Source organism: Papaver somniferum, chromosome 8, assembly GCF_003573695.1.
Source record: "Papaver somniferum cultivar HN1 chromosome 8, ASM357369v1, whole genome shotgun sequence".
Lineage (NCBI taxonomy): Eukaryota > Viridiplantae > Streptophyta > Magnoliopsida > Ranunculales > Papaveraceae > Papaver > Papaver somniferum.
This window is the reverse complement of record NC_039365.1, coordinates 11063874-11091123: the sequence shown is the minus strand read 5'-3', so window position 1 is coordinate 11091123 and position 27250 is coordinate 11063874. Positions and strand designations below refer to the sequence as shown.

General features: G+C 37.7%; 2 protein-coding genes and 1 long non-coding RNA gene across 3 annotated transcripts; all 3 read right to left on the bottom strand.

Annotated features, from left to right (window-relative positions):
- Positions 1 to 650: 650 nt before the first annotated feature.
- Positions 651 to 1136, bottom strand: LOC113305071 (stress response protein nst1-like). Its single transcript, XM_026554180.1, has one exon. It carries the CDS (start codon positions 1134 to 1136, stop codon positions 651 to 653), a length of 486 nt encoding a protein of 161 aa, XP_026409965.1.
- A 15265-nt stretch (positions 1137 to 16401) lies between these two features.
- LOC113302680 (carbon catabolite repressor protein 4 homolog 1-like) lies at positions 16402 to 18456 on the bottom strand. Its single transcript, XM_026551626.1, has 6 exons — positions 18417 to 18456; positions 17488 to 17574; positions 17328 to 17408; positions 17162 to 17248; positions 16968 to 17054; positions 16402 to 16642 (listed from the first exon to the last, which is right to left on the bottom strand). Exons 1-6 carry the CDS (start codon positions 18450 to 18452, stop codon positions 16493 to 16495), a joined length of 528 nt encoding a protein of 175 aa, XP_026407411.1. The 5' UTR covers positions 18453 to 18456; the 3' UTR covers positions 16402 to 16492.
- Positions 18457 to 25564: 7108 nt separating this feature from the next.
- LOC113302443 lies at positions 25565 to 26758 on the bottom strand. Its single transcript, XR_003336891.1, has 3 exons — positions 26695 to 26758; positions 25918 to 26124; positions 25565 to 25582 (listed from the first exon to the last, which is right to left on the bottom strand). It is a non-coding gene; the product is annotated as an uncharacterized LOC113302443 (long non-coding RNA).
- Positions 26759 to 27250: the final 492 nt, after the last annotated feature.

Genomic DNA, 27250 nt, shown 5'->3' with positions numbered 1-27250 from the left:
GTTTTAAGTTTTCCTAGAAACTGTTTATTTTATAAATCTTTTTGCCTCCTAATGTGAAGTCTTACCTTGCTCTTGTGAAATTCATATTCGTGATACGATTTATCAAAATTCGTAAAAATTTCATTGATATTCTCTTGAAATTTGATACATTATTAATTGATAGATTGAATTAAGTACATTCATCTGGCTCCTATCACTCTTCCTCTATTATCAGTGTTCTTCTTCCATGTGAATGTGCTCAGACTGATATCTTTTCAATTCCTTCATCTTTACTTCGTTTCTGATCTTAAATAACATCGTGAACAATGGATGCCTAGTTGACAACGCATAGATAAATGATCGCACTAAATCTTCCTCCGAAATCCTTCCTTTTAGTTCTTTGCAGATCGCGTCCCATCTTGCTACTAGACGTCGCAGATTTTCATTTTCTCTTTGTCTTAATGAAAACAGTGCTGCTATTTCTGGTTTGCATGCTTTGCTTCTTGCGCATTTGTTCACTAGCTTGGGTTGCAGCCCGGTTTCCTTTCTATTATTTGGTTATTGTTTCCTCTCCTGTCGGCCACCATCGATTGATACATTAAATACTCTCTTTCTATGAATTCCCTCCTTCTATCCTCTATGGCTTTCTTTAAGTCTTCTCGTTCGTTTTGTTACCCTCGCCCCTTGTTATCTCGTCGGTAGTCGCGATATCCTTCAGATACCCTTTTCGGAACATATTCTCCTTTGTGTGCACTACTCCCCTCCTGCTTCCTTTTTAAATGGTCGTTCTTGATTATAAGCTTCTCATTTTGTCTTTCCAACCTTATGCGCTCCTTCACTAAGTCTTCCCTTTTCCGTCTTTCTTGGTAGAGTTCCTCCTTCAATCGCTCCATTTCTTCTTCTTCGTAAGCCAGTTTCCCTTTACCTATAGAATCATGAAACTCAACGCTCTCATCAACCTTTTGTTTCAATTCCCTTCTATGCTTTAAAGTGTTTGTCTTTTTTCCTCCTCGCGGGGCTCGTTTTTCTTTTATGATAGGGGTTTCTTTCTCACTTCTTGACGTCTCGCTTTCTTCAGCCGTTTTTCCTTTATTTGACCTTCTACTTTGTTTTTCCTTTATTTTCTGGAGATATCTCGCGCTCTTTCTCACCACCATTCGTAATTTTTTCCTCCTCGCCTATGTCCCTCCGTGTTGCGTCCAACTCTTCACATATCCCGATTGTTAATACCATCAGTTGCTCCGCTTTTTTTTCTTCGCACGCCTTCTTCCTTTGCTCAATTTTATTTTTTTGTTTCTCCTCATAGTTATGGACATCTTTTTTGATGCAATCTTGCGCGTCAAGGAGATCTCCTCATATTTCTCCAATCGCGCTTGGCATGGGAAATCGTATTGCTTGATGATATGTAGATGCAATCCCTTTTATTCCGTGTATCCATGGTCTCCCTATGAGAGCCTTGTATGGTGAGTCTATATCTATCACACAGACTATGACTTTCGTTTCCAGCTGACCAGCAAAATTTTTTACAACTAGTTCTCCTTTCGGCTTAGATGCAACTCCATTAAACCCATATATGTTGTATGTTGATGGCACGAGGTCCGAGTCTTTGTATCCCATGGTTTTAAAGGTGTGATAAAAGAGTATATCGAACGAGCTCCCCGTATCCACCAAGATCCTGTCGATTGCCCAGATTTTCTTCTTTACAACTTGATCTTCCTCCCACTCTGAGTATTTCCCAAAATTCAGGGTTACAACCAAGGGGTTTGTGTGAGAACTTCCTCCTTCGGGCGCATAATTTGCTGAGAACGTTATTTCGCTTTTCTGCCATTCCTCTAATGGTTCTCTTGTTGTAACGCTGAATATCTCATTGCCATCGAAGTCCCTCTTATGTACTCTTTTAAGTATGTTTTCATGGAAATTTTGGATGCTCTTCGCAGCATGTATTATTGTGTTACAATTCGGATTTTGTGATCCTCGATCTATTTCAATTCGGTATATCTGCTGATTGTCACGAAGTGGTGGCGTTGGTGGTGGACATAGCCTTCCAGAAAATGCGCGAGTTTTCCCTGTTCTATCAGACGAAGTATAATTCGTCGAATGTTTCGACAGTCCCTTATGTGGTGTTTGTGGAAACGATGATATCTACAGAACACATGACTCCAGGTCCCTGGGGGTGGCTCTCTTCCCAAATTTGGTGGTGGTGGGATCTTCTCTGTTAATACTATTGCCTCCCATACCTTCTCCACAGTCATGTTAAGCCTTGGTAGCTTCAGATCTTCAAAATCTGACACATTTGGTCGCTGCTCTCCAAATCTAGGTCCTTGATTATTCCTTTGTTGATACCTTGTATTGTAATTTCGTGGCTCGTAATTCCTTCGCCTTGACTCCTCATATCTTTGTTGATCAATCCATTCTTGATCTCCACTTGATACAGCTACAAGCTTCGCTGGGACTGGAGTTGAAGGATCTCCTTTATCATGTTTCGAATTATTCTCCACGCACTATCCTTGGTAATAGCCTCGAATTTCCTTCTTTTGCTGTAATCGGTGCCACTTTGCTAACTTGCCTCTGATTTTCTTCCAAGGCTATGTACTCCTCTTGGTATTCTTTTAATTCATTCATCGTCAACGAGTTTCGAATAATGAATATTTGAGTGTACAATAGGTCAGTTGGGCTTAAAGCGTTCACGAAAGCTAAGATGAAATTTTCTCGTCAACTCTCCCTGCAAGCTCGCTGCATACCGTTTTCCACCTCGTCACCAATCCTCGCAGGATTTTTGCGGGTCTCCTTATTAAACTGAATAGAGTTTCAATCCCCGGTCTCAACATGTTGTTAGTTATATAAGTGGTCAGGAATATCCTTTGTAAGTCTTTAAACGATGAAATTTATCTTTCTGGTAGCTCATCAAACCAGGATAACGCTTCCCCGGCCAAGCTCGCAGGGAAGTATCGACAAAGTACCGCATCATTTCGTCCCCATTGCATCAACGAAAGGGTGTATTTCTTCAAGTGCTGCACTGCACTTTCAGACCCGCTGAATATGCTTGGTAGCTTTGGTAAAACGCATTTCTCTGGGATATCCGCTTGCATTATTTCATAGGTAAATGGAGATTTATCGGCCTCTTATATTTCCTCCGCCAGCTGCACTTTGCTTCCTCTTCGCGAATCGTTTATCAGTGTTCTCATATCTCGCATCTCGTCCAAGACTTCCTGGTTCATGTTCCCTCCGTTTCTATCCCATAGTTCTCCCCTCATCACACTGAGCCTTCCTTCACCACGTCTCCTTTCTTTCACATTCTTCCGGTTGAATTCAAGTTGTATCTCATCTTCTTTTCTCCTCTCATTTTCCTCATGCTTCTGCTCTTCTTCTTCGCCTTTGATCCTCCCAGCTTGATATCTCCAATGCTCTTCTTAATCTTCTCTCTTCACTATTTTCTCTTTGTAGCTTCTTTCTTATCTATCCTCCGTCGTCCTCGCGGGTGTATCTCCTTCGCCGTAACTCTTCTTTGTCTGATGATATCACATTCATCTCCGAATCCGTGACGTCATCAGTTGACGATTCTTTAACATTAGCCTGGTATTTTGCCTCTTCAATCTGGCATGATGTTCCGCTAGATATCTATCTCGTTTCTTTTCAAGTCGGAGCGTTTCCCTCAACTGGTCCAACGTCATGTCTTATTCACCGATATTCTCCTCCAATTCCTCACGAGTCATTTCTTCTTCTGCAATGGTGTCTGTGTCAGAAGTTTGTACGGAACCTTCTCGAAAACGATCTTCGTTGGCCTCCTCAGTCTGTCGCTGGTTCACGCTTTGCCTTTCCCCTGCAGATGAAGTTCTTCCCTTTTCCATTCTTCCTCCTCTTTTGGCCTCTAGTCGTTTGCTTCTCCTCGTTGCTACCATGTATGTCGCCCGATCTGGTGTTTTAGTCATCGACTTATCCTAATTTCAATATTGGTTTTTCTCTAAAACTTAATCTGAAAAGGGATGTTTGCTAAGATCTCTTACTCCTACAACTTTAGCTAAGATGTCTCTCTAAGATCTATTACTCCTAAAACTCTAGCTTCTCTCCACTCCTTAGATGAGGATGAATCCCCAATCTAAGTCCCTGTTTCTGGACGCCAAAATGTAACTACGGGAAATCCAGTAGCACACCCAAAAGTGATAGTAACCAAGATCTAAGACATATTAAGTAAAATAACACCGAGAATTCTTATTGATGAATCATTCAAAGTAACAAGGATACAAGTTCTTGAATGTAAGGAAACCCTAATATCTCCCCTAAGTTAAGCTCTCCCACTCTTCTAAAATTCGATCCCTTTACATTGTCCAAGGACCTCTATTTATACGCCATCTAACCCTAATGGAACACAACTCATTTTACCTCGTCGAGTTTTCGCAGTAACGCTTGACACTTCGCCCAGACCGTTTTTCATAAAGTTTTTCCCCTTCTTTCGCTTACTTCACATGGGCTTGTCGGGACACCTGTCTCTTTCTTGCTTCGTTATTTTATCTATCTCGGGGATTATCTTTTCGGCAAAGTAATCCTACTTAGTCCCTTACGACTTTGTCCTTGACATCTTGTTGGATACTTCAACTTGGTGCGAGTTTCTTTGCTTCAGCACTCACTCTCTTCGTACTTCGCAGGGGCGATCGACGATGAGATGACTCTGACATTTGAATTGACAAGTTTCTGACTGGGATCTTTTAGTGAGATTTTCTATCCCTACTTCTTGTCTTTATGTCCGACACGTGGAGAGCCTAATTCGTGTACCAAGATTACGTACAAGCAGGGAAAAATCAAAATTATGGTCAAATAGATAATAACCTGAAGACGAAAATTGGGTATCTGAATGGTTTACTTTATAACGAAGACTCCATTTTGATAAGCCAAGGCTTGGCGATAATCTATATTTTAGAAAATTTTCTCCCCCATAGTACTTGCTCATGGCTACTATCTAACCATAGCCAAACAAAAACACTTCTCCATGGTGCTTGATCCAGACATAAGTGGTCCCATGTTTAGTATAGTTCTTCGACACTGTTTTGTCCGCCTTGTGTACAATTAAAGACAACAAATAAATTTTATCAATCTCATACTATGATAAGCAGGTACCTCATGTTTTAATTCTCCTCTACTAACCCTCCATCTTTTAAACACAGAGGCATACATTTTAAGTCTAGAGAGGAGTAACAGATAAGGGTAGCAGCCTCAATCAAGCAGAGGGCATGAGCATCTATACCTAAACAACTTTCAGACACAATAGCCAGCAAAAAGAAAAAGGAAGAATAAATGTCTTTAGTTTTTCTGTTTATAGGTTCAAGATGTTGGAGAAAATGAGTTATTTAATAAATGATTTTTTGGTCTTGGTGTGGTTTGATCTCATGGCCTAAGGGTCTAAGGATACTCACTCATTTTTGAGTGAATGAAATGGAACCTTTAGTCCCACATTTTAGAAAACTAAAGAGGTGCTCCACTATATTACCATGTTCTCATGGATATGTTGTAAAACAATGTGGGTGGAGCGGGTGGGGCGAAAAATACATGTATCGACCCCTGCCCATGCGCGTGTACCAAGCACCAAGTCCGTTCTACTTGAAATTATTTTTTGCAAGTTTTTAACTTGATAAATAATTTATTTAAGATTCTTATTTATGGAAAAATTCCTTTTTTGTGTTTAATTGTTTTACAAGAAATAAAACTCGTTTTATAAGAAAAAACCTAAACCTAACTTGATTTGCAAGTTAATTTTCCTATAAATACAACTCGAAAATCTCTTTTCAAAACACACAAGCAGCGACCATCTCTAGGTCTACTTTTCTTCATCTTCTTGCTTTTATTTTCGTGCGGCGTTTTACTTCCATCCCCGCTGCTGAGTTTAAGAGTGGGTAACTTGTATTGTGCTAATACAAGTTATACCGGGCAGTCTTATCCTGGACACATCTTCGCACGTTGGGGTTTAGCATTATTTTAGAGTATACCCGCGAACTAATCTGTTAAGCACAGCTTGTTGAACCTGTGATTCTGCCCTCATCAATTTGTTCGTGGTAGAGTTGTTTGATACAGTTCTTTATATTTATTGTTTGATACATCTGACATTTCTTCTATTGTTCCAAGACTCCAACAATCTTAACACATTAGTATTCCTTGTAACAATGGGAAAGAACGACGTTGAAAGACCACATAAGTTTAATGGAAAGGATTTCAAGAGATGGCAATCCAAGATGTTGTTTTATCTAAGCTATCATGAACTGGATTATGTACTTGTTCCACATGATGAATTGATGAATGCTGAAGCTTTAACTGAGGAGGTGATCGAGTATAACAAGCGGTGTAATTTTCTGGTGAAAAATCATATCATGAATGGTTTGGAAGATACGATGTATGATTTTTACAATGCTAAAGAAAATTTCAGTGCTTATGATTTGTGGACTGCGTTAGAAGCAAAGTATCAAGCGGAGACCGCAGGGAGCAAGAAATTTCTTGTGGCAAAGTTTATGGACTTCAAGATGACGAATGATAAGCCTGTTGTTGATCAATTCCTCGAATTTCAACAGATTATTAATGAGATTCTTGTTGAAGGTATGGTCATTGATGAGACGTTTCAAGTATCTGCGGTAATTGAGAAGTTACCAAGTTCCTGGTCTGAGTACAAGAAAAAGCTAAGACATGAAACTGGCGAGATCAACATGGTTGAATTAGGGAAGAAGATTCAAGTGGAAGAGTTGCTGTGCTCCAAAGATAAGAACGTGTCTTCTGCAAGGGACATGAGTAATAAAGCTCATATGACTGAACATAGATCTTCCAAAGCTGGAAAAGGTGAGAGTAACAATCGTAACTCTAAGCGTGGTCCTCCCAAGAAAGGTATGTTTCGAAAACCAGAGTCTAGCATTACTAAAATTAAGGGTGCTTGTTATGCGTGTGGAGTTACTGGCCATATGGCAGTTCACTGTAGACATCGTAAGGACAAGAAGGATAATGCTAACTTGGTTGAAAAGAACAAGGATGAGTTTTCTGCTGTAGTGTCTGAAGTTAATTTGGTGACCAATGTGATGGACTGGTGGGTAGACTCTGGAGCTACCAAGCATGTTTGTGGGAACAGAGACCTGTTCACCTCCTACCAGAGGGTAGGGGAAGGCGAGAAACTCTATATGGGTAACTCATCTGCATCAGAGGTTGCAGGAAAAGGAAAGGTCGGTCTGAAGCTCACATCTGGCAAGACTCTCACATTGAATGAGTTCTTCATGTTCCAGACATCTGCAAAAATCTTGTTTCTTGTTCTGTTTTAGATGATAAGGGTTTTAAAGTTTCAATTGAGTCTGGAAAACTTATAGTAACTAAGGGCAATGATTATGTGGGTAAGGGTTATAAGACTGGGGGTCTTTACAAACTTAATGTAACCTGTCCTGAAGTGAAATTGAATGATTCTTCTGCTTACATGTGTGTGTCATCGAATGTTTGGCATGGTAGACTTGGTCATGTAAATTACAAATCAATGCATAAACTGGCTAGCGTAGGCTGCATACCCAAATTCACTTTAGATAAAAGTCATAAGTGTGAGATTTGCGTAGAATCTAAGCATGCTAAGAAATCATTCAGGAAGAATGTCCAGAGAAACACTAAACCCTTAGAATTGATTCATTCAGACGTAGTTGACATGAAGTCAGTTCAAACTAGAGGTGGTAAGAAATGGTTTGTCACTTTTATAGATGATTGTACGAGGTACTGTCAGGTTTATTTGCTTAGAGGGAAGGACGATGCCTTAGAAGCCTTTAAGATATATAAACGTGAAGTTGAAAACCAATTGAATGCTACCATTAAAACTTTTAGGTCTGACCGTGGTGGTGAGTATCTAATTCCTATTGGAGATTTCTGTGAAGAACATGGCATAATACATGAAACTAAGCCCCTTATTCACCTCAATCCAATGGTGTAGCTGAACGTAAGAACCGTACCCTTAAGGATATGATGAATGCCATGTTGATTAGTTCAGGATTACCTTCGAATTTGTGGGGGAGGCTATCCTCTCAGCCAATTACATCCTGAAGAGAGTACCCTTTAAAGGATCAGATAAAACTCCATATGAGTTATGGAAAGGTAAACAACCATCTTATGATTACTTCAAAGTGTGGGGGTGCTGGCAAAGGTGGCCATCCCTCCTCCTAAGACAAATAAGATAGGACCCAAAACCGTTGATTGTGTTTTTATAGGGTATCCTGAGCATTCTAGTGCTCATAGGTTTATGGTTGTGAGTTCTGAAATTTCTGACATAGGGTTGAATACTATCATGGAGTCTAGGGATGCTGAGTTCTTTGAGAATGTTTTTCCTATGAAACGTGATTCTCAAAGAGATGTTTAGATGATCCCCTAGAATTTCCATCATCCAGTCAGTCATTACCTTTAGAGGAAGATGAACCAGAAATAGAACCTAGAAGAGGTAAAAGGGTTAAAACTAAGAAAACCTATCCTGGTTGCATTACATACCTAGCCGAGTCTGATCCTCAGACTTATAAAGAAGCCATGACTTGTCCTGAAGCTCCGTGGTGGAAAGAAGCTTCAATTAGTGAAATGGATTCCGTTCGAGAAAACGGTACTTTTGAACTTGTAGATTTACCTCCAGGGTCTAAGGCCATAGGTTGTAAATGGATTTTCAAGAGAAAACGTAATATAAATGGAACTATTGAAAAATACAAGGCTAGGTTGGTAGCGAAAGGCTATAAACAGATAGAAGGTATAGACTTCTTTGATACATATTCACCAGTAAGTAGAATTAGCTCCATTAGGATGTTAATTGCTATAGCTTCTGTCCATAACCTACAGATACATCAAATGGATGTAAAGACAGCGTTTTTGAATGGTGAATTAGATGAAGAAATTTATATGGAACAACCCGAAGGATTTGTAGTTAAAGGTTGTGAGAAGAAGGTTTGTAAATTGAAGAAATCTTTGTATAGATTGAAACAAGCACCTAAAAAGTGTCATGAGAAGTTTGATCATGTGATGATTTCTAGTGGTTTTAGAATTAATGAATCTGATAAGTCTGTTTATACTAAACTTGTCAAGGATGCCTGTGTGGTTGTATGCTTGTATGTTGATGATATGCTTATACTAGGTAAAAACATGGATGTTATTAATACCACTAACAAAATGTTGAATGAGAACTTTGACATGAAATACTTAGGCCCCGATGATGTCATATTAGGGATGGAGATTAGAAAAACTTCTAATGGCTATAGTCCGAGTCAGTCTCATTATGTTGAATCCATACTTAGGAAATATAATCAGTTTGACTGTAAACCTGTTTGCACTCCATATGATTCTTCTTGCAAACTCATGAAGAATAAGGGTGTAGGTGTTAACCAACTTGAATACTCGAGAGTCATAGGAAGTCTGATGTATTTGATGAATTGTACGAGACCAGACATTGATTATGCTGTGAGTAGGTTAATCAGGTATACTTGTAATCCAGGGCAGAAACATTGGGATGCACTTAATAGATTGCTAAAGTACTTGAAGTACACAATGACCTTTTGTTTGAATTACGAATGGTATCCGGCTGTCCTTGAGGGATTTTGCAATGCGAACTGGATAGCTGACTCAGATGAGTCTAAGTCTACGAGTGGATATGTATTCACTCTAGCAGGTGCGTCTGTATCTTGGAAGAGTTCCAAACAGACATGTATAGCTCGCTCAACTATGAAGTCGGAGTTTATTGCGTTAGATAAAGCAGGAGAGGAGGCCGAATGGCTAAGAAACTTTTTAGAAAATATTCCTCTCTGGCATAGGCTTGTGCCAGCTATATCTATACATTGTGACAACAAATCTGCAATAGGTAGAGCTAAGAATAACTTCTACAATGGAAAGTCTATACATATGCCTAGAAGACATGATTCTTTGAAATTAATAATCTCCACAGGCGTTATTTCCATCGATTGGACAAGGTCCAAGGAGAATATCGCGGACCTTTGACGAAAGGTTTGCCCAAGGAGATAGTTAGTAAATCATCGAAGGGGATGGGGCTTAGGCTCAAATAATTAAACTTTCCATGAAGGATAATCAACCTTGCTGACTGGATATTCCAATAACAAGGTTTCGAATGAGACAACTAATTTATGGTGGGTAAAGGTAAACACTATCAGAGAATTTAATTCTCTGTCCCTTTCCTATGGTGTTGATGTGATAGTGTGACTGCATGTGGAGGATCACTTTTAATTAAGTCTTAATGAGTTGTATAGTTTCAATTTAAGATTGAAGTGGGGTGTAGCAGTAAACACTATTGATGGAACTCACCTATCTGAATTAGGAAGTGGGTCGCTTCCAATGAGAATGAAGCCAATTCTCTAAAGCATTTTGAGAAACCGGGTATGTCCAGGGACAAAATGGACAAAACAGCACAAACTTAGCAACACTTGGAGGATATCATGCATGAATGTTATTAGAATTACACCAAACGCTAGCAGTTCAAGACATAGTTCACTGTCTAGCTAGTAGTTCCGTTAACTTCTCTCTAAGCAAGGTTCAAGACCTCATGGACACCTTTGCCTAAATGGTATTTTCCGTACTCTGATTTTTCTTTTTTTACCGAGATTTCATTCATGTGGGAGATTGTTGGAGAAAATGAATTATTTAATAAATGATTTTTTGGTCTTGGTGTGGTTTGATCTCATGGACTAAGGGTCTAAGGATACTCACTCATTTTTGAGTGAATGAAATGGAACCTTTAGTCCCACATTTTGGAAAACTAAAGAGGTTCTCCACTATATTACCATGTTCTCATGGATATGTTGTAAAACAATGTGGGTGGAGCGGGTGTGGCGAAAAATACATGTATCGACCCCTTCCCATGCGCGTGTACCAAACACCAAGTCCGTGTCTACTTGAAATTATTTTTTGCAAGTTTTTAACTTGATAAATAATTTATTTAAGAGTTTTATTTATGGAAAAATTCCTTTTTTGTGTTTAATTGTTTTACAAGAAATAAAACTCGTTTTATAAGAAAAAACCTAAACCTAACTTGATTTGCAAGTTAATTTTCCTATAAATACAACTCGAAAATCTCTTTTCAAAACACACAAGCAGCGACCATCTCTAGGTCTACTTTTCTTCATCTTCTTGCTTTTATTTTCGTGCGGCGTTTTACTTCCATCCCCGCTGCTGAGTTTAAGAGTGGGTAACTTGTATTGTGCTAATACAAGTTATATCGGGCAGTCTTATCCTGGACACATCTTCGCACGTTGGGGTTTAGCATTACTTTAGAGTATACCCGGGAACTAATGTGTTAAGGACAGCTTGTTGAACCTGTGATTCTTCCCTCATAAATTTGTTCGTGGTAGAGTTGTTTGATACGGTTCTTTATATTTATTGTTTGATACATATGACGTTTCTTCTATTGTTGCAAGACTCCAACACAAGAATGGGAAACTGTTGGAGTAAGTTAAAAACGCCGCAGTGCATATGAAGGATATCCTTGGTATAAACCCGATAGGATGCCATTTATCATTTCCTTTTCATTTTTGGTTGCCAGGGTTTATTCCATGTACATATTTAGGGTATATATCAGTCAAATATTGAGATTCATAATAAGATATCAATACTTGCGTATAAATAGGGTACGCAAGGTGAACCCAAGAGCCATAAAAACAATGTGGCGAGTAGCTAGACTCAAAAGAAGTTTATAACATATATGAGCACTGTGGTAAGAGAAATGGTTGTAGGGTTTTTTTCCATTGGCGGGTAACTACTAATTATCTAACTGATTGTTTCATGGAACTCAATACAGTTATTTGTTTCTAATGGCAACTGCAAGATGAAACTTAGCTTATATAAAGACAACTCTCTTTATTGTTGTTTAGAAAATCTCTCAAAACTAAACACAAGCTCTAATCTTGCTCATATGATCAACCACAACTTTGATGATCATATATATATATAGAACTATGAATTCCTTTTCCTAGTCCTATTACCTTATTACATGTCTTTCCTTTTCTTAGAAATAAATGACTTCTAATTCCCTTAGGATTACATCAATTTCCTAATCTTGTCCTAACCAGCTTGTTAGTGACTTCTATGTTGAAGTTTAACCAACATTCTCCCCATTAAGCTTCAACCTTACCCGTGACATATCTTGTACTCCAATAAATTGTCTCATTTCTTCATACTTGATCCGAGCTAATGCCTTTGTCAATATATCTGCTTTCTGCTCAGTTCCTGGTATGTGTTCAACGTTGATGATCTCCTTCTCGATACATTCTCGTATGAAATGATACCTTTTGTGAATGTGTTTCGTTTTCCCATGAAGCACTGGATTTTTAGTGAGTGCAATTGCAGACTTATTATCAATCTTGATGAGAACTTTTCCAGGTTCTCTTACTTTGATTTCACCCAACAGTTCTTGAAGCCATATTTATTGTTTAGATGCTTCTGTTGCGTCCATGAACTCAGCTTCGCAGGATGAGTGGGCTACAATGTCTTGCTTCTGTGAACACCATATAATAGGTGCTTCACCTAGATAAAATATATGACCGGTTGTACCTTTTCCATCATCTTGGTCAATATTATGACTATTGTCACTATACCCAACAATTCCTTTTGATCCTCCTCGACCATACTTCAATTTACAACTGATTGTTCCTCTTAGATATCTTAATATCTGCTTTATTACATCACCATGAGACTTGCGTGGACTCTGCATATAACGGCTTGCTACTCCCACAGAGAAATCCAAGTCTGGTCTTGTGTGTAATAAGTATCTAATGCATCCAACATTTCTTCTATAACTCGTTGAATCAATCTCTGCTTCTTCTTGTGCCTTTGAAACTTTAAGTCCAAACTCCATTGGTATCTTAGTTGGATTAAAAGTTTCAAGTCATGCTTCTTTCAGAATTCTCCTTGCATAAGCTTCTTGTTTAATCTGAATCCCATATACTCCTTGATGGAATTCTATGCCAAGGTAATAAGTGAGTTTTCCGAGGTCTGACATCTCAAACTTTGATGACATTTCTCTCTTGAACTCATTGATCACCTTAAGGGAGTTTCCAGTCAGAAATAGATCATCTACATAGACTGCAATCACAAGAAGCGTTCCCTTTTCCTCTCTTCTGTATACTGATGTTTCTTTAGAGCACTTAACAAATCTGATTTCTCTTAAGATTTGATCTAACTTTGTATTCCAGGCTCGAGGAGCTTGTCTTAGACCATATAGAGCTTGTCTTAGACCATATAGAGCTTTTGATAACTTATAAACCTTATGCTCTTGTTCTTTTACTTCAAAACCTTCTGGTTGTTCAACATACACATCTTCTCGCAATTCACCATGCAAGAATGCTGTCTTAACGTCTAAGTGGTGAATTTCCCATGAGTTTGATGTTGCTTCTGCTATTAAGAGACGAGTTGTCTCTAGTCTAGCAACTGGTGCGAAAACTTCATCAAAGTCTATGCCTGATTCTTGAACGTATCCCTTAGCTACAACTCTTGCCTTATATTTGTTAATAGTTCCATCAACATTTCTTTTAACCTTGAAGATCCACTTGAGGCCAATCACTTTTACCCTACCTGGATTATCAACTAGAAACCAAGTCTTGTTTCTGTTGATTGAAATAATTTCTTCTCTACATGCTTGTGTCCATTTAGTCGAGACCTTTGCTTCCTGAAAATTCCTTGGTTCCATCATTAACAAAAAGTAACATAATCTCACATTCTTCTGCAGCTTGAAGAACATAATCCTCTAGATACTGTGGCTTTTGTATCTGTCTTGTTGATTTTCGCAGTGGAATGGGTTGAGTTATTTCATCGATTTCCTCTTTTTCTTCTTCTTCTTCTTTTTCTTCTTCTACTTCTTCGTTATTCTCAGTGTTTTCATTACTCTCTTCTTCTTCTTGATTAACATCATTGTTTCCATTGGTATTCATGATTATGGGTCCTTCGCCTTCATCAATTACTTGAACCCATCTCATGTGAAACATTCCTGGATCCCTACTTGGTCCATCATTAGTTTATTTCCAGTTCCAGTTTGGTTTTTCATCGAATACCACATCTCGATTCACTATTACTCTTTTCGTTGTTGGATTGAATAATCTGTAAGATTTGGATCCAGGCTCAATTCCTAGATGCACAAGAGTCTGAGATCGATCATCCAGTTTCTTAATAGTTGCAGAATCAACTTTTGCGTATATTTTGCAACCAAACACTCTTAAATTATCTATGTTTGGTTTTATCTTTCGCAAACTTTCATACGGAGTCATGTCTTTCAGAGCTTTCGTAGGTATCCTGTTTATCAGGTATGTGGAGTGTCGTACAGCTTCTCCCTATAGATAATTAGGTACCTGCATAGCCTTTAAAGAACTTCTTGTCATCTCCATTAGAGTCCTGTTTCTCCTCTCCACCACTCCGTTTTGTTGTGGTATCCCTCGAACCATCTTGTTCTGAGACATAGTTTTTAAGGTTCTGAAACTTATGTGTCCTAATCTTGCATGCCACTTCCATGTCTGATCTTCCAGTCTCATATTCAGACACAATGGCCTTCCAATCATGAGACTTATCTTGTAGAGTCTATTCTGTGAGCGTGGGACTGTAACTAAAAGTCTTCCACTTGGGTCATGAACTGTTAGATAATCTTGTCGCATTCTAACATCACATCCAACTTCTGTAGCTTGTCCTAAACTTATAATGTTTCTTTGTAAGTTTGGGATGAAGTAGATGTTTGTGACAAGCTTCTGTTCTCTGGTCTTGCTCTGAAATAGAATTGATCCTTTCCCTTCAAATTCTACAGAAGATCCATCCCCAAACTTCACTTGTCCTTTGATTTTCTCATTGAGTTCAGAAAAGTAGTGTCTGTTACCAGTCATGTGATTGCTGGCTCCATTATCTAAATACCAGATTCCTTCTTCTCCATCCTTTGATTCGTAGTTCTTTGCTATTAGTTTCCCTTCGTTTAAGAATACAACTTCGTGCATGAAAAGAGTTGTATTTGCTTCCCTTGTTTCATTCTTGTTTGCTTCTTCCATCTTTTGTATTCTTTCAGGGCATACAGAGGAGAAGTGTCCTGTTTTATCACATCTGTAACAAATAATGTTTGATCTATCGTTCCAATTATATCTTCATAGATGGTCTTCTTTAAATCTAAGACTTGTTCAAGAGAATCTATGATATGAATATACTTGGATCTTGGTAAACTATTGAGAAACTTCTTTACCAGTTTATCTTCATCAATGGATTATCCAAGTGACGCAGCTTTTGAGGCTATCTCTGATAGCTTTCCTGCAAAGCTATCAATAATATCAGTGTCTTTCATCTTCACTCTTTCAAATTCAGACATTAAGGTTTGCAGACGGGCTTCTTTAACTCGATCATCTCCGAGATTACGTGCCTTTATTGCATCCCAAATTTTCTTTGAAGTTTCCTGTTCACCAACTTGTAGAACAAGACATTCTGGTATTGCTTGAAAGAGTAATCCAATGACAACATTGTTTTTGTCTGGGTCAAATGTACCAGGATCAATTGTTTCCCAAAATTTGTAGATTTTCATCAGTACCTTCATTCTCATGGCCCATACTGTGTAGTTTGTGGCGTTGAGGATTGGAACTTGTATTGATGGTGGCGTGAACTGTTTTGCACCCACAATGGTGGTTTCGTTTTCCATGGCTCAGAAAAAAATCTCTGATACCAATTAATGACAACTGCAAGATGAAACTTAGCTTATATAAATACAACTCTCTTTATTGATGTTTAGAAAATCTCTCAAAACTAAACACAAGCTCTAATCTTGCTCATATGATCAACCACAACTTTGGTGATCATATATATATATATATAGAACTATGAATTCCTTTTCCTAGTCCTATTACCTTATTACATGTCTTTTCTTTTCTTAGAACTAGATGACTTATAATTCCCTTAGGATTACATCAATTTCCTAATCTTGTCCTAACCAGCTTGTTAGTGACTTCTATGTTGAAGTTTAACCAACAATTTCGATGTATACCCCGCCAAAGGAGAATTTCCCTATGACTGCTTTAGCTTGTGTTGTATATTGCTCTTAGGATCGATTGTTCTATGGTTTATACATGATCTAGCTTATCATCAATATAAATTTCAAGGTATGGTTATAAAAAGTTTGAATTATCTAAAATGTATAACCCTCTAATTAGTACATTTAACTTCTTTGTTTAAGTGAACTGAAAAATGAAGCCGTAACGTGCATGAGGATGGCATGTATGATCTCATAACTGAGCAGTCTAATTGGTTTTTATTTACGTTTTTATGCACTAATTAAGTTGAAGCCAAATGTGTTTAAGATGATATACGAAATGGAAACTTTGCTGTTTGGTCCTAAGCCCACAAAGTTAGTTATAGTAGGGTCCAACCGGATTTTTTATTTATTTAGAGGTCCAAAATTAATTAAAACATGGACATGACCATAATACCCATTGTTACCAAACGTGTGTGTTTACACATTCATTATATTGAGTACATATCTGTTACACTGATTATAAATTCGAGTACATATCTGCTACACTGCTTATAAATTCGAGTACATATCTGCTACACTACTTACAAATCTGAGTACATATCTGTCGCGCTGCTTACAAATAGAACACGTATCCGCTAAACTGCTTACAAATTCGAGTATATATCTGCTGCTTACGAATTCGAGTATGTATCTGTTGAACTGCTTACAGGAAAAGTACATGTTTGTTAGAATCAATGATAAATAAATTAGAAAATGTTTTACATCACATATATTGTAGGATCATACCAATAATCTCTAGTATTTCTTTAATACAAAAGAGGTACAGTTTTGCATGATTGAACAGGGTGACATAACCACTAAAAAACTAACCAACAAAATTAATGTCCATAAGAAGCTACTGAATATCTACAGCAAACCCTGAAAGTGATTATCAAGGATCGAGTGATACATAGCAAACTAGAGTAACATATTAGGATGCTTTGCACAAATGAAAATGTAACAAACAACATTTCAATTTTCTTACCACACAAAGAAGCTGCCGCTTTCCAGGAGTATCGGCTCCGTAGTTGCTAAATTTTGCTTCCAGAACCGCTATTAGCGCAACATTATCCTATACAAAATTGAATGGACAAATAGAATAATACAGGGAGTAAGATTCTGGGAAAGAATATAAGCACCAACTAACTGCATAAGAGACTCCCAAAGAAGAAAAATCACCTTAAGAAGTCGAGACAAAGCAGCTTTCTTCTGAGTGATTGGGACCACAACATCTATCAGTGACTGAGCAGCCTTGTTGAATTCGACCTATATACAAAATTAAACTGTTTAATATGTGAACCAACAGAGTAACAATAATTCAAAAGAAATTCTGTCATCTCCAAACCTCGTATTTCTTCACATGGGAAAATCTGTCCCTTCGGAAAAATGTTGCACAACCATCGATAGCATAAGTCCCGGTGTAAACCTACAGTGAACAGATTCATTATCACAAACTGAATATTTGGAGTTTATGACCATTAAATCAAAAATGTCCGCAAGCAAACCTCTGTTGTCTTCTTCTTGTAGAGAGCTTGATAACCATGTTTGTCCAACTCAAGGGCGAAAAACTCATCAAAATGATCACTTTGAACCTGAAATAAGAAATGATTAGCTTTGTTGCAACTAAATCCTTAACTTAAGGATTGGCTATGTGGACATAATCTTGAATCCAAGCTAATACAACAATTTCATATCTAAATAACTAATATGAGACAAGAATAGTCTTTTTCTTATTTAGTATTCCAGTTCATTATACATGCACTGGAATACCATGAAAAGGAAAAACCAGAATGGCTTCTGTCAAAATTATTTGATGTAAGAGAGAAGTTTGTAACAGTACGTCATATATGTACTGCATATTCATGAACTAAAAAATCAATTGCATGTCAAAAAAAAGTGATGAATCCATGCATATAATTGAATCAAAGCACATACTTCAGTATTACACATACGTACTCATGGATCAAACCCAAAAACAATAGCAAAACTCAGAAATATAAACGAATCAAAGCACATATTTCAGTATTACACATACTTACTCATGGATCAAACCCAAAAACAGTGGAAAACTTTTGAATATAACCGAATCAAAGCACATACTTCAATATTACACATACGTACTCATGGATCGAACCCAAAAACAATGGAAAAACTCTGAATATAACCGAATCAAAGCACATATTTCAATACTACACATACGTACTCATAGATCGAACCAAAAAAGATGGAAAAAATTTGAATATAACCGAATCATAAGAATTTTGTATCAGTACGTCGTATACGTACTGTCAATTCATACACAAAAGAAAACTGTATCAAACCTAAAAACATAATAGCATCATGAAAATCGATTTGATCTTCATAATACAATCGGAAAAAAAATCAAATGAAGAAAAACGAACAAAATAATCAAAAAAGATGATTAAAAAAATACCCGGAAACACAAACAAATCTTCTCGTCGTAAATCATAACGATGCATCATCATCTTCTTCTTCTTCTTCTTAATAAATTGAGTTTCTGTCAGTACGGGATATACGTACTGTTGCTTCATAACAATGAAAGTGGTATAAGTAAATCTAACAATGAAATGAACAAAAAATATGATTATTCATCTAGATCTGGTAAATAATCAACAAATCAAACATGGAGATAGAAAAGCGTAATCAAACACAACAACGATTCGATCGTGAAACCCTAAAATAAACATTGATTTGATAGAAACGAGAAAGATTGAAGAATTTTTTTTGGATCTGTACAGGATCCATTTGCAGCAGCAGTGAGAAGAAAGAGAAGAAGAAAACGAATATGAAAGGTTAATGTTCTTCTCGTGCTTATAATCCCTGTTAAATAGGGAGGGTTATTTGTGGTATTTTTAAATTTCGCATTAGTTATCCCGCACGTGTAAGGACCTGGGCTTAAAAAATTAGGTCCATTTTTATGTTTTCTCTTAATTATGGACCTCTGTTTACTGGGCTTTAGTGGGTGGACCTGTCACTAACTAAGAACACTATAATAGGATCTATAGGTAATTCCTACATACGAAATAGCATTACTGGTTTGAAATAATGGGATGCCAGTTTTCAAGACCATGTTAATACCAGATTCAAATTTGCAGATTGAGGGATGGCGCTATGATGGAGCCCCAACATGGTTGGGAATGCAATCATTTTCAATAAGGGGATGGCTGCCATTTTGACAGTTTTCCCTGAAGAATCGAGATTTGGCCAAAGAGGCTATACAATATACATAATAACTTTGGCAGGGATACATGAGCTTAACGAGAAAGCCTCATATATTGGTTTAAGGACCAAACCATGGAATCGGCGGGATGAGCAAAAAGGATCGGTGAGGAGCGAGGACTGATAAGGAGGACCCATTGATCAATGAGTTAGAGGTTAGTAACATTCATGGACTTCCAAAACATTAAAAAGCCTTTTAAAATGATTTGTCTCCTTGCGCAGATGTACTGGGGATTGAATGCATGGTTGGAGCTCACACCAAGAAGAACAAGTGGAGGAACCAGATTTCACCTATGTTAAAATGAGTGTTACGTATTACCTAAATCTGCAATATGTATTTAATTAAACACTTACGGCTATAAGAAGATAGTTGTGTATACTTTGCCGAATGCATAAGCCTTAATTTCGTAACTTGAAAATAGTTGACATTAATTAAATAACACTGAAGGATCCAAATGTTTACATTTTCAACACTGTTGCGATTTACTTCGTGCAACTTATTTACCACTTATGAGCATTATAACATTATTAATCAGTGCCAAATTCTATTATGTGATATGACCAAGTTGGTCTAGGGCGTCAGATTACACCGTTGTACTCTTTTGACTTTGAAACTATATATAGTTGTGCAAGCTGGTGTATCTGGGGTGCGTATCCGCCTGGACCTGAAAATCTAGCTCCAACAGACATTTACTCGAAGGATGAAACTAAGACAATTACTTACTCGAAAACAGAAGTTGAAAGAGTCTTTGGTCCTAAACCGCTTTATTGAGCACTATGATCGAGTTAATCAATAGAAATTTCCGTTTTGCGTACATACATATATCTTAGATTTGGGAATAGTTTCCTTGGAGAGTTATGTTCTCCAGGATTCAACTTTATATCAAAACTCATAATATCTTTTGGGAATTACAATAATTAAGTCGGAGATCATTCTCCTTATTCTAAATACGGTAACAAGATAATATTTATTCTATTACACCCCCTTAGTCTGAGCGGGAGAGGAGCAAACACTAAGACTAGACCGAAAGCGAACAAATAGCTGACGAGGAAGTCCCTTGGTGAAGATGTCAGCATACTGGTTTTCAGAAGGGACGTGAAGAACATGAATGTCACCAATATGAACGCGTTCACGTACAAAGTGTATATCAATTTCCACATGCTTGGTGCGCTGATGTTGAACAGGGTCTCCAGACATATAAATCGCACTCACATTATCACAATATACGATAGTAGCACGTCGTAGAGGAATATGAAGCTCTAGAAGGAGGTTGCGAAGCCATGTAGTTTCAGCGACAACATTTGCTACCCCCCGGTATTCAACTTCAGCACTGGATCGAGAAACTGTTGCCTGACGTTTAGATGACCAAGAGACGAGGTTGTCACCAAGAAAGACACAGTAACCCGAAGTCGATCAGCGAGAATCAGGACATCCCGCCCAATCAGCATCAGAGTATGCCGTTAATCCAGAAGTAGTTGAGACCGAGATAAATAAACCATGATGAATTGTGCCCTGAAGATAGCGAATGATCCTCTTAAGGGCTTGCATGTGAGGCTCTCTGGGGTCGTGCATGAATAAGCATACCTGTTGAACCGCATATGAGATGTCTGGCCTAGTGAATGTGAGGTACTGTAAAGCTCCAGCTAGGCTTCTGTATAGAGTAGGATCCTTAAGCGCAGGACCTGAAGTAGCACTGAGTTTGGAGTTGGTGTCGACCGGAGTAGCAACTGGGTTACATTGTGTCATGGAGGCACGAGCAATGATGTCTTTAGCATATAAGGACTGAGACAAATATAACCCTGAAGATGATCGAGTGACAGTGATACCCAGAAAATGATGTAGCGGTCCAAGGTCAGACATGGCAAATTCCCGTTTCATCAAATCAATGAAGCGGTGTAGAAGGCTATTGTTCGAGGCAGTCAAAACAATATCATCTACATATAACAGTAAGTATGCTGTATTCGAGCCGGATTTATAAACAAAGAGAGATGGATCACACACACTACCACGAAAACCACAATTAGTAATAAACTTGGCAAACCTATGAAACCACGCCCGAGGGGCCTGTTTGAGACCATATAGCGATCTGCGTAGTCGACATACGTAATCAGGATGATCAGGATCCACAAATCCCGGAGGCTGATGCATATAAACTGTCTCGATCAGATCACCATGAAGAAAAACATTCTTAACATCTAGTTGATGAATTGGCCAAGACCTCGAAGTAGCAATGGTAAGAACAGTACGAATAGTAGCAGGTTTAACAACCGGACTAAACGTTTCAAAAGTAGCAATGGTAAGACCTTGTTACAATAATTAAGTCGGAGATCATTCTCCTTATTCTAAATACGGTAACAAGATAATATTTATTATATTAATATAGTTGTAACGTCTCGTAGTCTCAGATATGATAAATTTTAGTAGTTGATGAATTCCAGTCTACTTTAGTAAAGTTTCGGAGCATTGACTGCCCAAAATGATTTATAAATTCTCGACGATAAATTGCAGATTTATACATAGCTAGGGAGCAACGGAGTTTAGGATCCAACTTCCAATCCAACTAGTCCTTTCCAACATATGATCTGAGGCGGTTGCTGGTTACGGGAAACTTCCGTCCACAAATGTCAACTAAAATAACATAGTACGTGGATAGTTGGGCTAGCTATCCGAGGATTGTATATTAGCATTATATAGAGAAGTTTCTTATTTAGTGGAGAAGAATTGTAGTGGAGAAGAAGATAACTCGCCGCCACTGTCTTGTGATAAATGTTCTGGATTAGCGGATTCATTTGGATTTCTTGCCTGACCGTTATAATTGGAGCTCTCACACATTTGTACGGATAAGAACCTGGTGTTATTTTATTTTAACAGAACTCACCGATGGAGAGAAAATTTATCAAAGGAACAAAAGTACAAAAAGGACACAACATACGTGATAAGGAAAAAGAAGAAAAGTAAGTTGGACTTGGACCCGTCTATCACAGAGGATCTGGAGCCAGTACAGTACTATGTACAATTTTTCAATATACAGTACTCATGAGAATGCATTGCATACATGAGTGTCCCCAAATATACGTACAGTCCTTCCACATTTCCTTCACCTTGTTTTTGATAATCATCTAATAAGCACTACGGAGACCTACTTTTCTTTGCTTTGGCCACCCTATAGCCAAGAGCAACTACTATGGTGCCTCATTTCTCTCAAATCTGGTAGATAGCCAAGATGTGCAGCATCTTATAACAAAACTGTAGAGTAGCTTTTTGTGTTTGTTATTAGCTTCCATGTTCGTCTCTATATAGTGCTTGCTTTTTTTTCCTTACCCTTGATATAGCTAAAAACCCTAATTGTAGCCAAACCAAGGGTTACCCTTGCTCTTAGCCCTCCAAGGCATAAATGAAAATCCAGAGAGGAGTAACAGATAAAGGTAGTCGTCTATATCAGGCAGAGATTAGCATCTATACCTAAAGAACTTTCAATGACAATAGCCATCAAAAAGGAAAAAAGAAGAAGAATATATGGTCTTTAGACTGTTTTTTGTGCAAGTTAAAAGCGAAGTAGTATATAGAGAAGGATATCCATGGTATAACCCTGTAGGATATGCCATTGCTTTTTTCTTTTTCTTTTCTCTGCGTGACTTTTCTTCCCTTATACAGATTTATGGTCTATGTCAGTCAAAGATTGAGATTCATAACAACTTATCAATACTTGCATATAAATAGAGTATGCAAGCAGAACCAAGTATCACAAGCGCAGAGGTAGCAAACTATGAATCAAGTAGCTAGACTTGAGAGCAATGAGTTAAGCAAATCGGTTGTAGGGTTTTTTTCTATTGGCAGGTGACTACCAATTCATTTAGATGTATACCCCGCCAAAGGAGAATTGCCCTATGAATGCTTTAGCTTATGTAATATTGCTCTTGGATCGATCATTCTATAGTTGGTACTTGGTCTAGCTCATCATCAATATCAAATTTAAGGTATGACTACAATAATCTATACATTTAAACTTCTTTAACTGTTTAACTGAATTGAGAAACAAAGCGGAATCATGTTAGAATAAATATTACATGAAGATGACATGTACGATCACATAATAAAACAGTCCAATTGGTTTTTGTTGACATTTTTATGCATGAGTATCGTAAGTGAAACGTAATGTGCTTTGTGTTTTACATAGCAGCAACACTCTAATTGTTTCTCAGAACAGGATGATAAACTGACATATGAAACAATATTACTAATGAAAGGATGTCATTCTATTTTCCTTTTCTTTTCCTTTTTTCACTTTTGTTGCAAGGGTTTATTTATTCCATATACATACTTAGGGTATATGTCAGTCAAAGACTGAGATTCATGATACGTGCGATGAGTACCTAAGCAGTATCATAAGCTACATTGATATATATGATCACTGAGGTAAGCGAGTCTTTCCATTGGCAGGTAAGTAATAATTATATGATGCCAACATCTGGATGATCGATCGGCTATAATATTTTTGGTTATAATTGATAACATTTCCGATTTAAATTGATGTTGATGTGGCAGTTCTTATTGATCATCATGGATATGATCATTAATTTGCGATTGTACCACGCCAAAGGAGGGTTGCCCTATGATTGCTTTAGCTCAATGTTAAAAAATTCCGTGGAATCAATCATGCTCTATTAGACTGGTCTCAAGGTATCATTAAAATTAGAGTCTAATTTGCGGTATTCTTATATGTTAGTCACAGTATTTCTTTTTTTTTAGTAACACTCTGAATCCTTATGAGGATGATAGAACGACATGAAACAACTTTATCTGCTTGATTTCACTATTATAAGTATGTAACTAATGTACAGGGTTCAAGACTGTGTTGAAACCAGATTCAAATGTGCTTACCATAGCAAGACGAAACCTTAAATGAGACGGCGATGATTTGCAGATTAATGGATGATGTTATATTGAAGTCTCAACCCGGTTTCTGAATGGGCGCGCACTACAAGAAAAGTTGGATTAAGCGATCAGGCATTTTTGGTTGGAAAAGCCCATATTAAATCGCTCTACCCCTTAAAGCGACTTAATTTGGCTCTCGCTCTCTAGTTGCAAAAGGTGGGATTTCAACAAGTCTAGAGCAGCTAGGCAATCGCTTTAGTAATCAAACAACTATCATGCAGCGTCTTTTTTCTTAATTGCTTCATGGCTAGACCGACCTTCCTAGAGCAAGCAAAATAGTGATCGCTTTAAAGCTAGACCAACCAAAATACAGCAAGTGAAACGCTGATCACTTCATAGATAAACCAACGATAAGAGAGCAAGTGAAACGCCGATCGCTTCATAGATAGACCAACCATAATAATAGAGCAAGTGAAATATCTGAAGTTGATTGCTTACATTTTTGAGCTACCAAACTTTTTGCCCGCTGCATCTGTTGTTCTGGTGCCGGAAGTATCTGGCCGATTACGATTTAGATAATCCCAAATTGAAATTAAAATTGATACTAACACAGATTATGAACCAAATTAAAAATTGAATCAAGTTTTATTATCACATAGATCAATTTACATCATTTCTTATAAAAAGATAACTGCAGCTCTTAACAAATAGCTTGATCCTTAAACCGACCAAACTTTTGGGTGCTCGCTAACATTTTAGTTACCTAAGCCATGCTTTCTTGTAGTGACTCAAGTCAAATCCAACAGGACCCTGTTTCATATCACTAGGAAGATTTTCGTACGGCATTTCAAAAAGATGTTTCGCGTAATCTGCACATTCTTTGGCCGTAAGAGGAATGCCATCACCTTTACCAATAGCTTTACGATATATTCTGAGGTCATCCTGTCCCAAACAAAATTATATTAGCATACTTGCTAACGAAATGCCTGAAGTCAGTACATATGAAATTAATGGGAATCTGGAATCCATGGTGGTACTTACTTTATTGCTCATTCTGTAGATGATTTTATTGAACCAACCTCCACATCCACTTGGCACAGCAAAAATATTGTCACTAATTTCATAGATCTTGTCCCTCTCCTCGGTGCTGGGCTTTTGGGGTATTCCTGATCTTCTGAGAATCCGTGCTGCTCTTGGATTCAAATATTTAAACTCACACCCGTCAGTTGCAATGTAGGTTCCAGCCTCGTTCCTCACTAGGGAAACAGTTGTACCAAAAATAGGACAAATATTCACATCCATGATCTCTACACCACGACGTTGCTCAAGTCTAAGCCGTCCCATTTCATGTGGTTTCAGCGGGGCTGGTAACGAGTTGAAGAAGCGAGCAGCCTCGACTTCATGCAACACACGCATGAAAACAATGTCACTCATACGCATTTTCCTCTTAAACGTGCATTTAGCAATCCGTCTCTCTTTGCCGCCTGCCCAGTACGAAAATCATTAGAAACACAAAGAACAAAGTTCACATGAATGCCAAAGCTCCCGATAAGACAAAAACAGATCAACCAAAGAGGATATACAACTTAGACATTCACTCGGAGAAACAGTCCATGCCAGCTGCGGAAAACATAAGAGCGATGCAACATACATACGACTCATGTATAGAAGTCGAAAGAACATTCTTTCATGACTTCTAGTATCACAAAAGAAACTGGATGGCAACCTGTAATGTATATCTAGATACACATCATAAAACTATATTAACACTCAAGACCATACACAGAAGAGAGGATTTGTTTGTAAACTTTGCACAAACCTCGTTAACATGCCCCCGATTTCCACTCTGAGTCCAAATAGGTGAACCTATAAATTCAACAACATCAACATCTTCTGGTTCAAACTTGATAAGAGACTTCCTCTGCTTGATTTTTAGAGGAGTTCCTTTCAGCTTGATTTCCTTCATTATCTTCATCTCAGGCTGTAAGTCAAGAACGACAGCCTTTGCTGCTACCCGAAGCGCTTCCTAATTCAAAATGCAAACCGTTTGGTAAAAGTAAGTATACATGATGTGGGTCATCGCACAGCAGATAAGTAGCACCTTCAAATCGCACCCTTAGATTTACAAATTGAAGGATCGCTCATTATGAGGAAACCAGATAAGTGACATATGTTACATTAACCAAACTATCACACATCGACATGCAAGAAAAACTAAAATACTATTCAAAAGTTTAGAATAAAGTCTCTGGAAATTCATTTTTTGTTTAGTTTTCTGATCTTTGTCCAAATGATTTCCAAGAATCAAGGACAAGTTATATGAACTTAAACATATGGTTGATTGTTTAACTTGTAATCTTGAAATGCTCGTTTTCATTGCAATACGAATCAAACAAGTATAAAGTTCAAATCGAATACACTAGACCTTAGCAGTATCATTGTCCTAGAAGTGGTTATGTAACTAAGACTGAGTGGCATTGTTGTCGTAACTCTTGAGCATGTAAGATTGGCAGGAAGAATCAACTACAAATTGAAATTAGTAATAAAGAACTAAAGAAGAGAGAGAGAGACAAACAAAATCAATAATGTTACCAACCTTGATTCAGTAGAAGTTGGAACCCAGCATCGGCTTCTTCTTCCAAAAACCTCACTAGTTGTTTCACCTCCAGATGTTTCTACCAAAATCAAAATCAAGTCAAAATCAGGTCAAACTTCATAAGCAAAGAGACAGCATCATATATAAAGAAATCCTATAATACAATCAGAAGAGCTATACTTACAGAGAGACGAGCTCTGTATTTTTCCACTCTGAAACACATTCTTCTTCATCCCATTCACCCTTTAAAAACTTCTCTGAATACCACCTGCGAAACTAAAAAAATGAACTGTTAAAAAATCTCTTCTTCTAAACTCTCAGGGAGGAAGAGAGGGAAACAGTCTGTCTTACTTGTTGGAGGATTGATGCTAAGCAGATTTATAAGTTGTGCACATAGTGATGTTGATACAGAGCTTTTCTTCTCCTACTCCTTACCCATAATAAAACACAAACTCGAAACCTTAAACCCTGGATAAACTTTTCGCAACCTGCAAAATAACAGTACAGTTATGTATAGTGATTCTTTGAGCAGAACTAATTTTTTTTTAAACTTTGG

Bases quoted from the DNA above. Each gene is read 5' to 3' on its own strand.
- LOC113305071 (XM_026554180.1), bottom strand. From the start codon at position 1,136: ATGGTGGTGAGAAAGAGCGCGAGATATCTCCAGAAAATAAAGGAAAAA.
- LOC113302680 (XM_026551626.1), bottom strand. From the start codon at position 18,452: ATGATTTACGACGAGAAGATTTGTTTGTGTTTCCGG. The intron at 17,575-18,416 runs GTATTTTTTTAA...TTCTTATTTCAG, and splicing joins AGATTTGTTTGTGTTTCCGG to GTTCAAAGTGATCATTTTGA. The intron at 17,055-17,161 runs GTGATTTTTCTT...AATTTTGTATAG, and splicing joins CTTTGTCTCGACTTCTTAAG to GATAATGTTGCGCTAATAGC.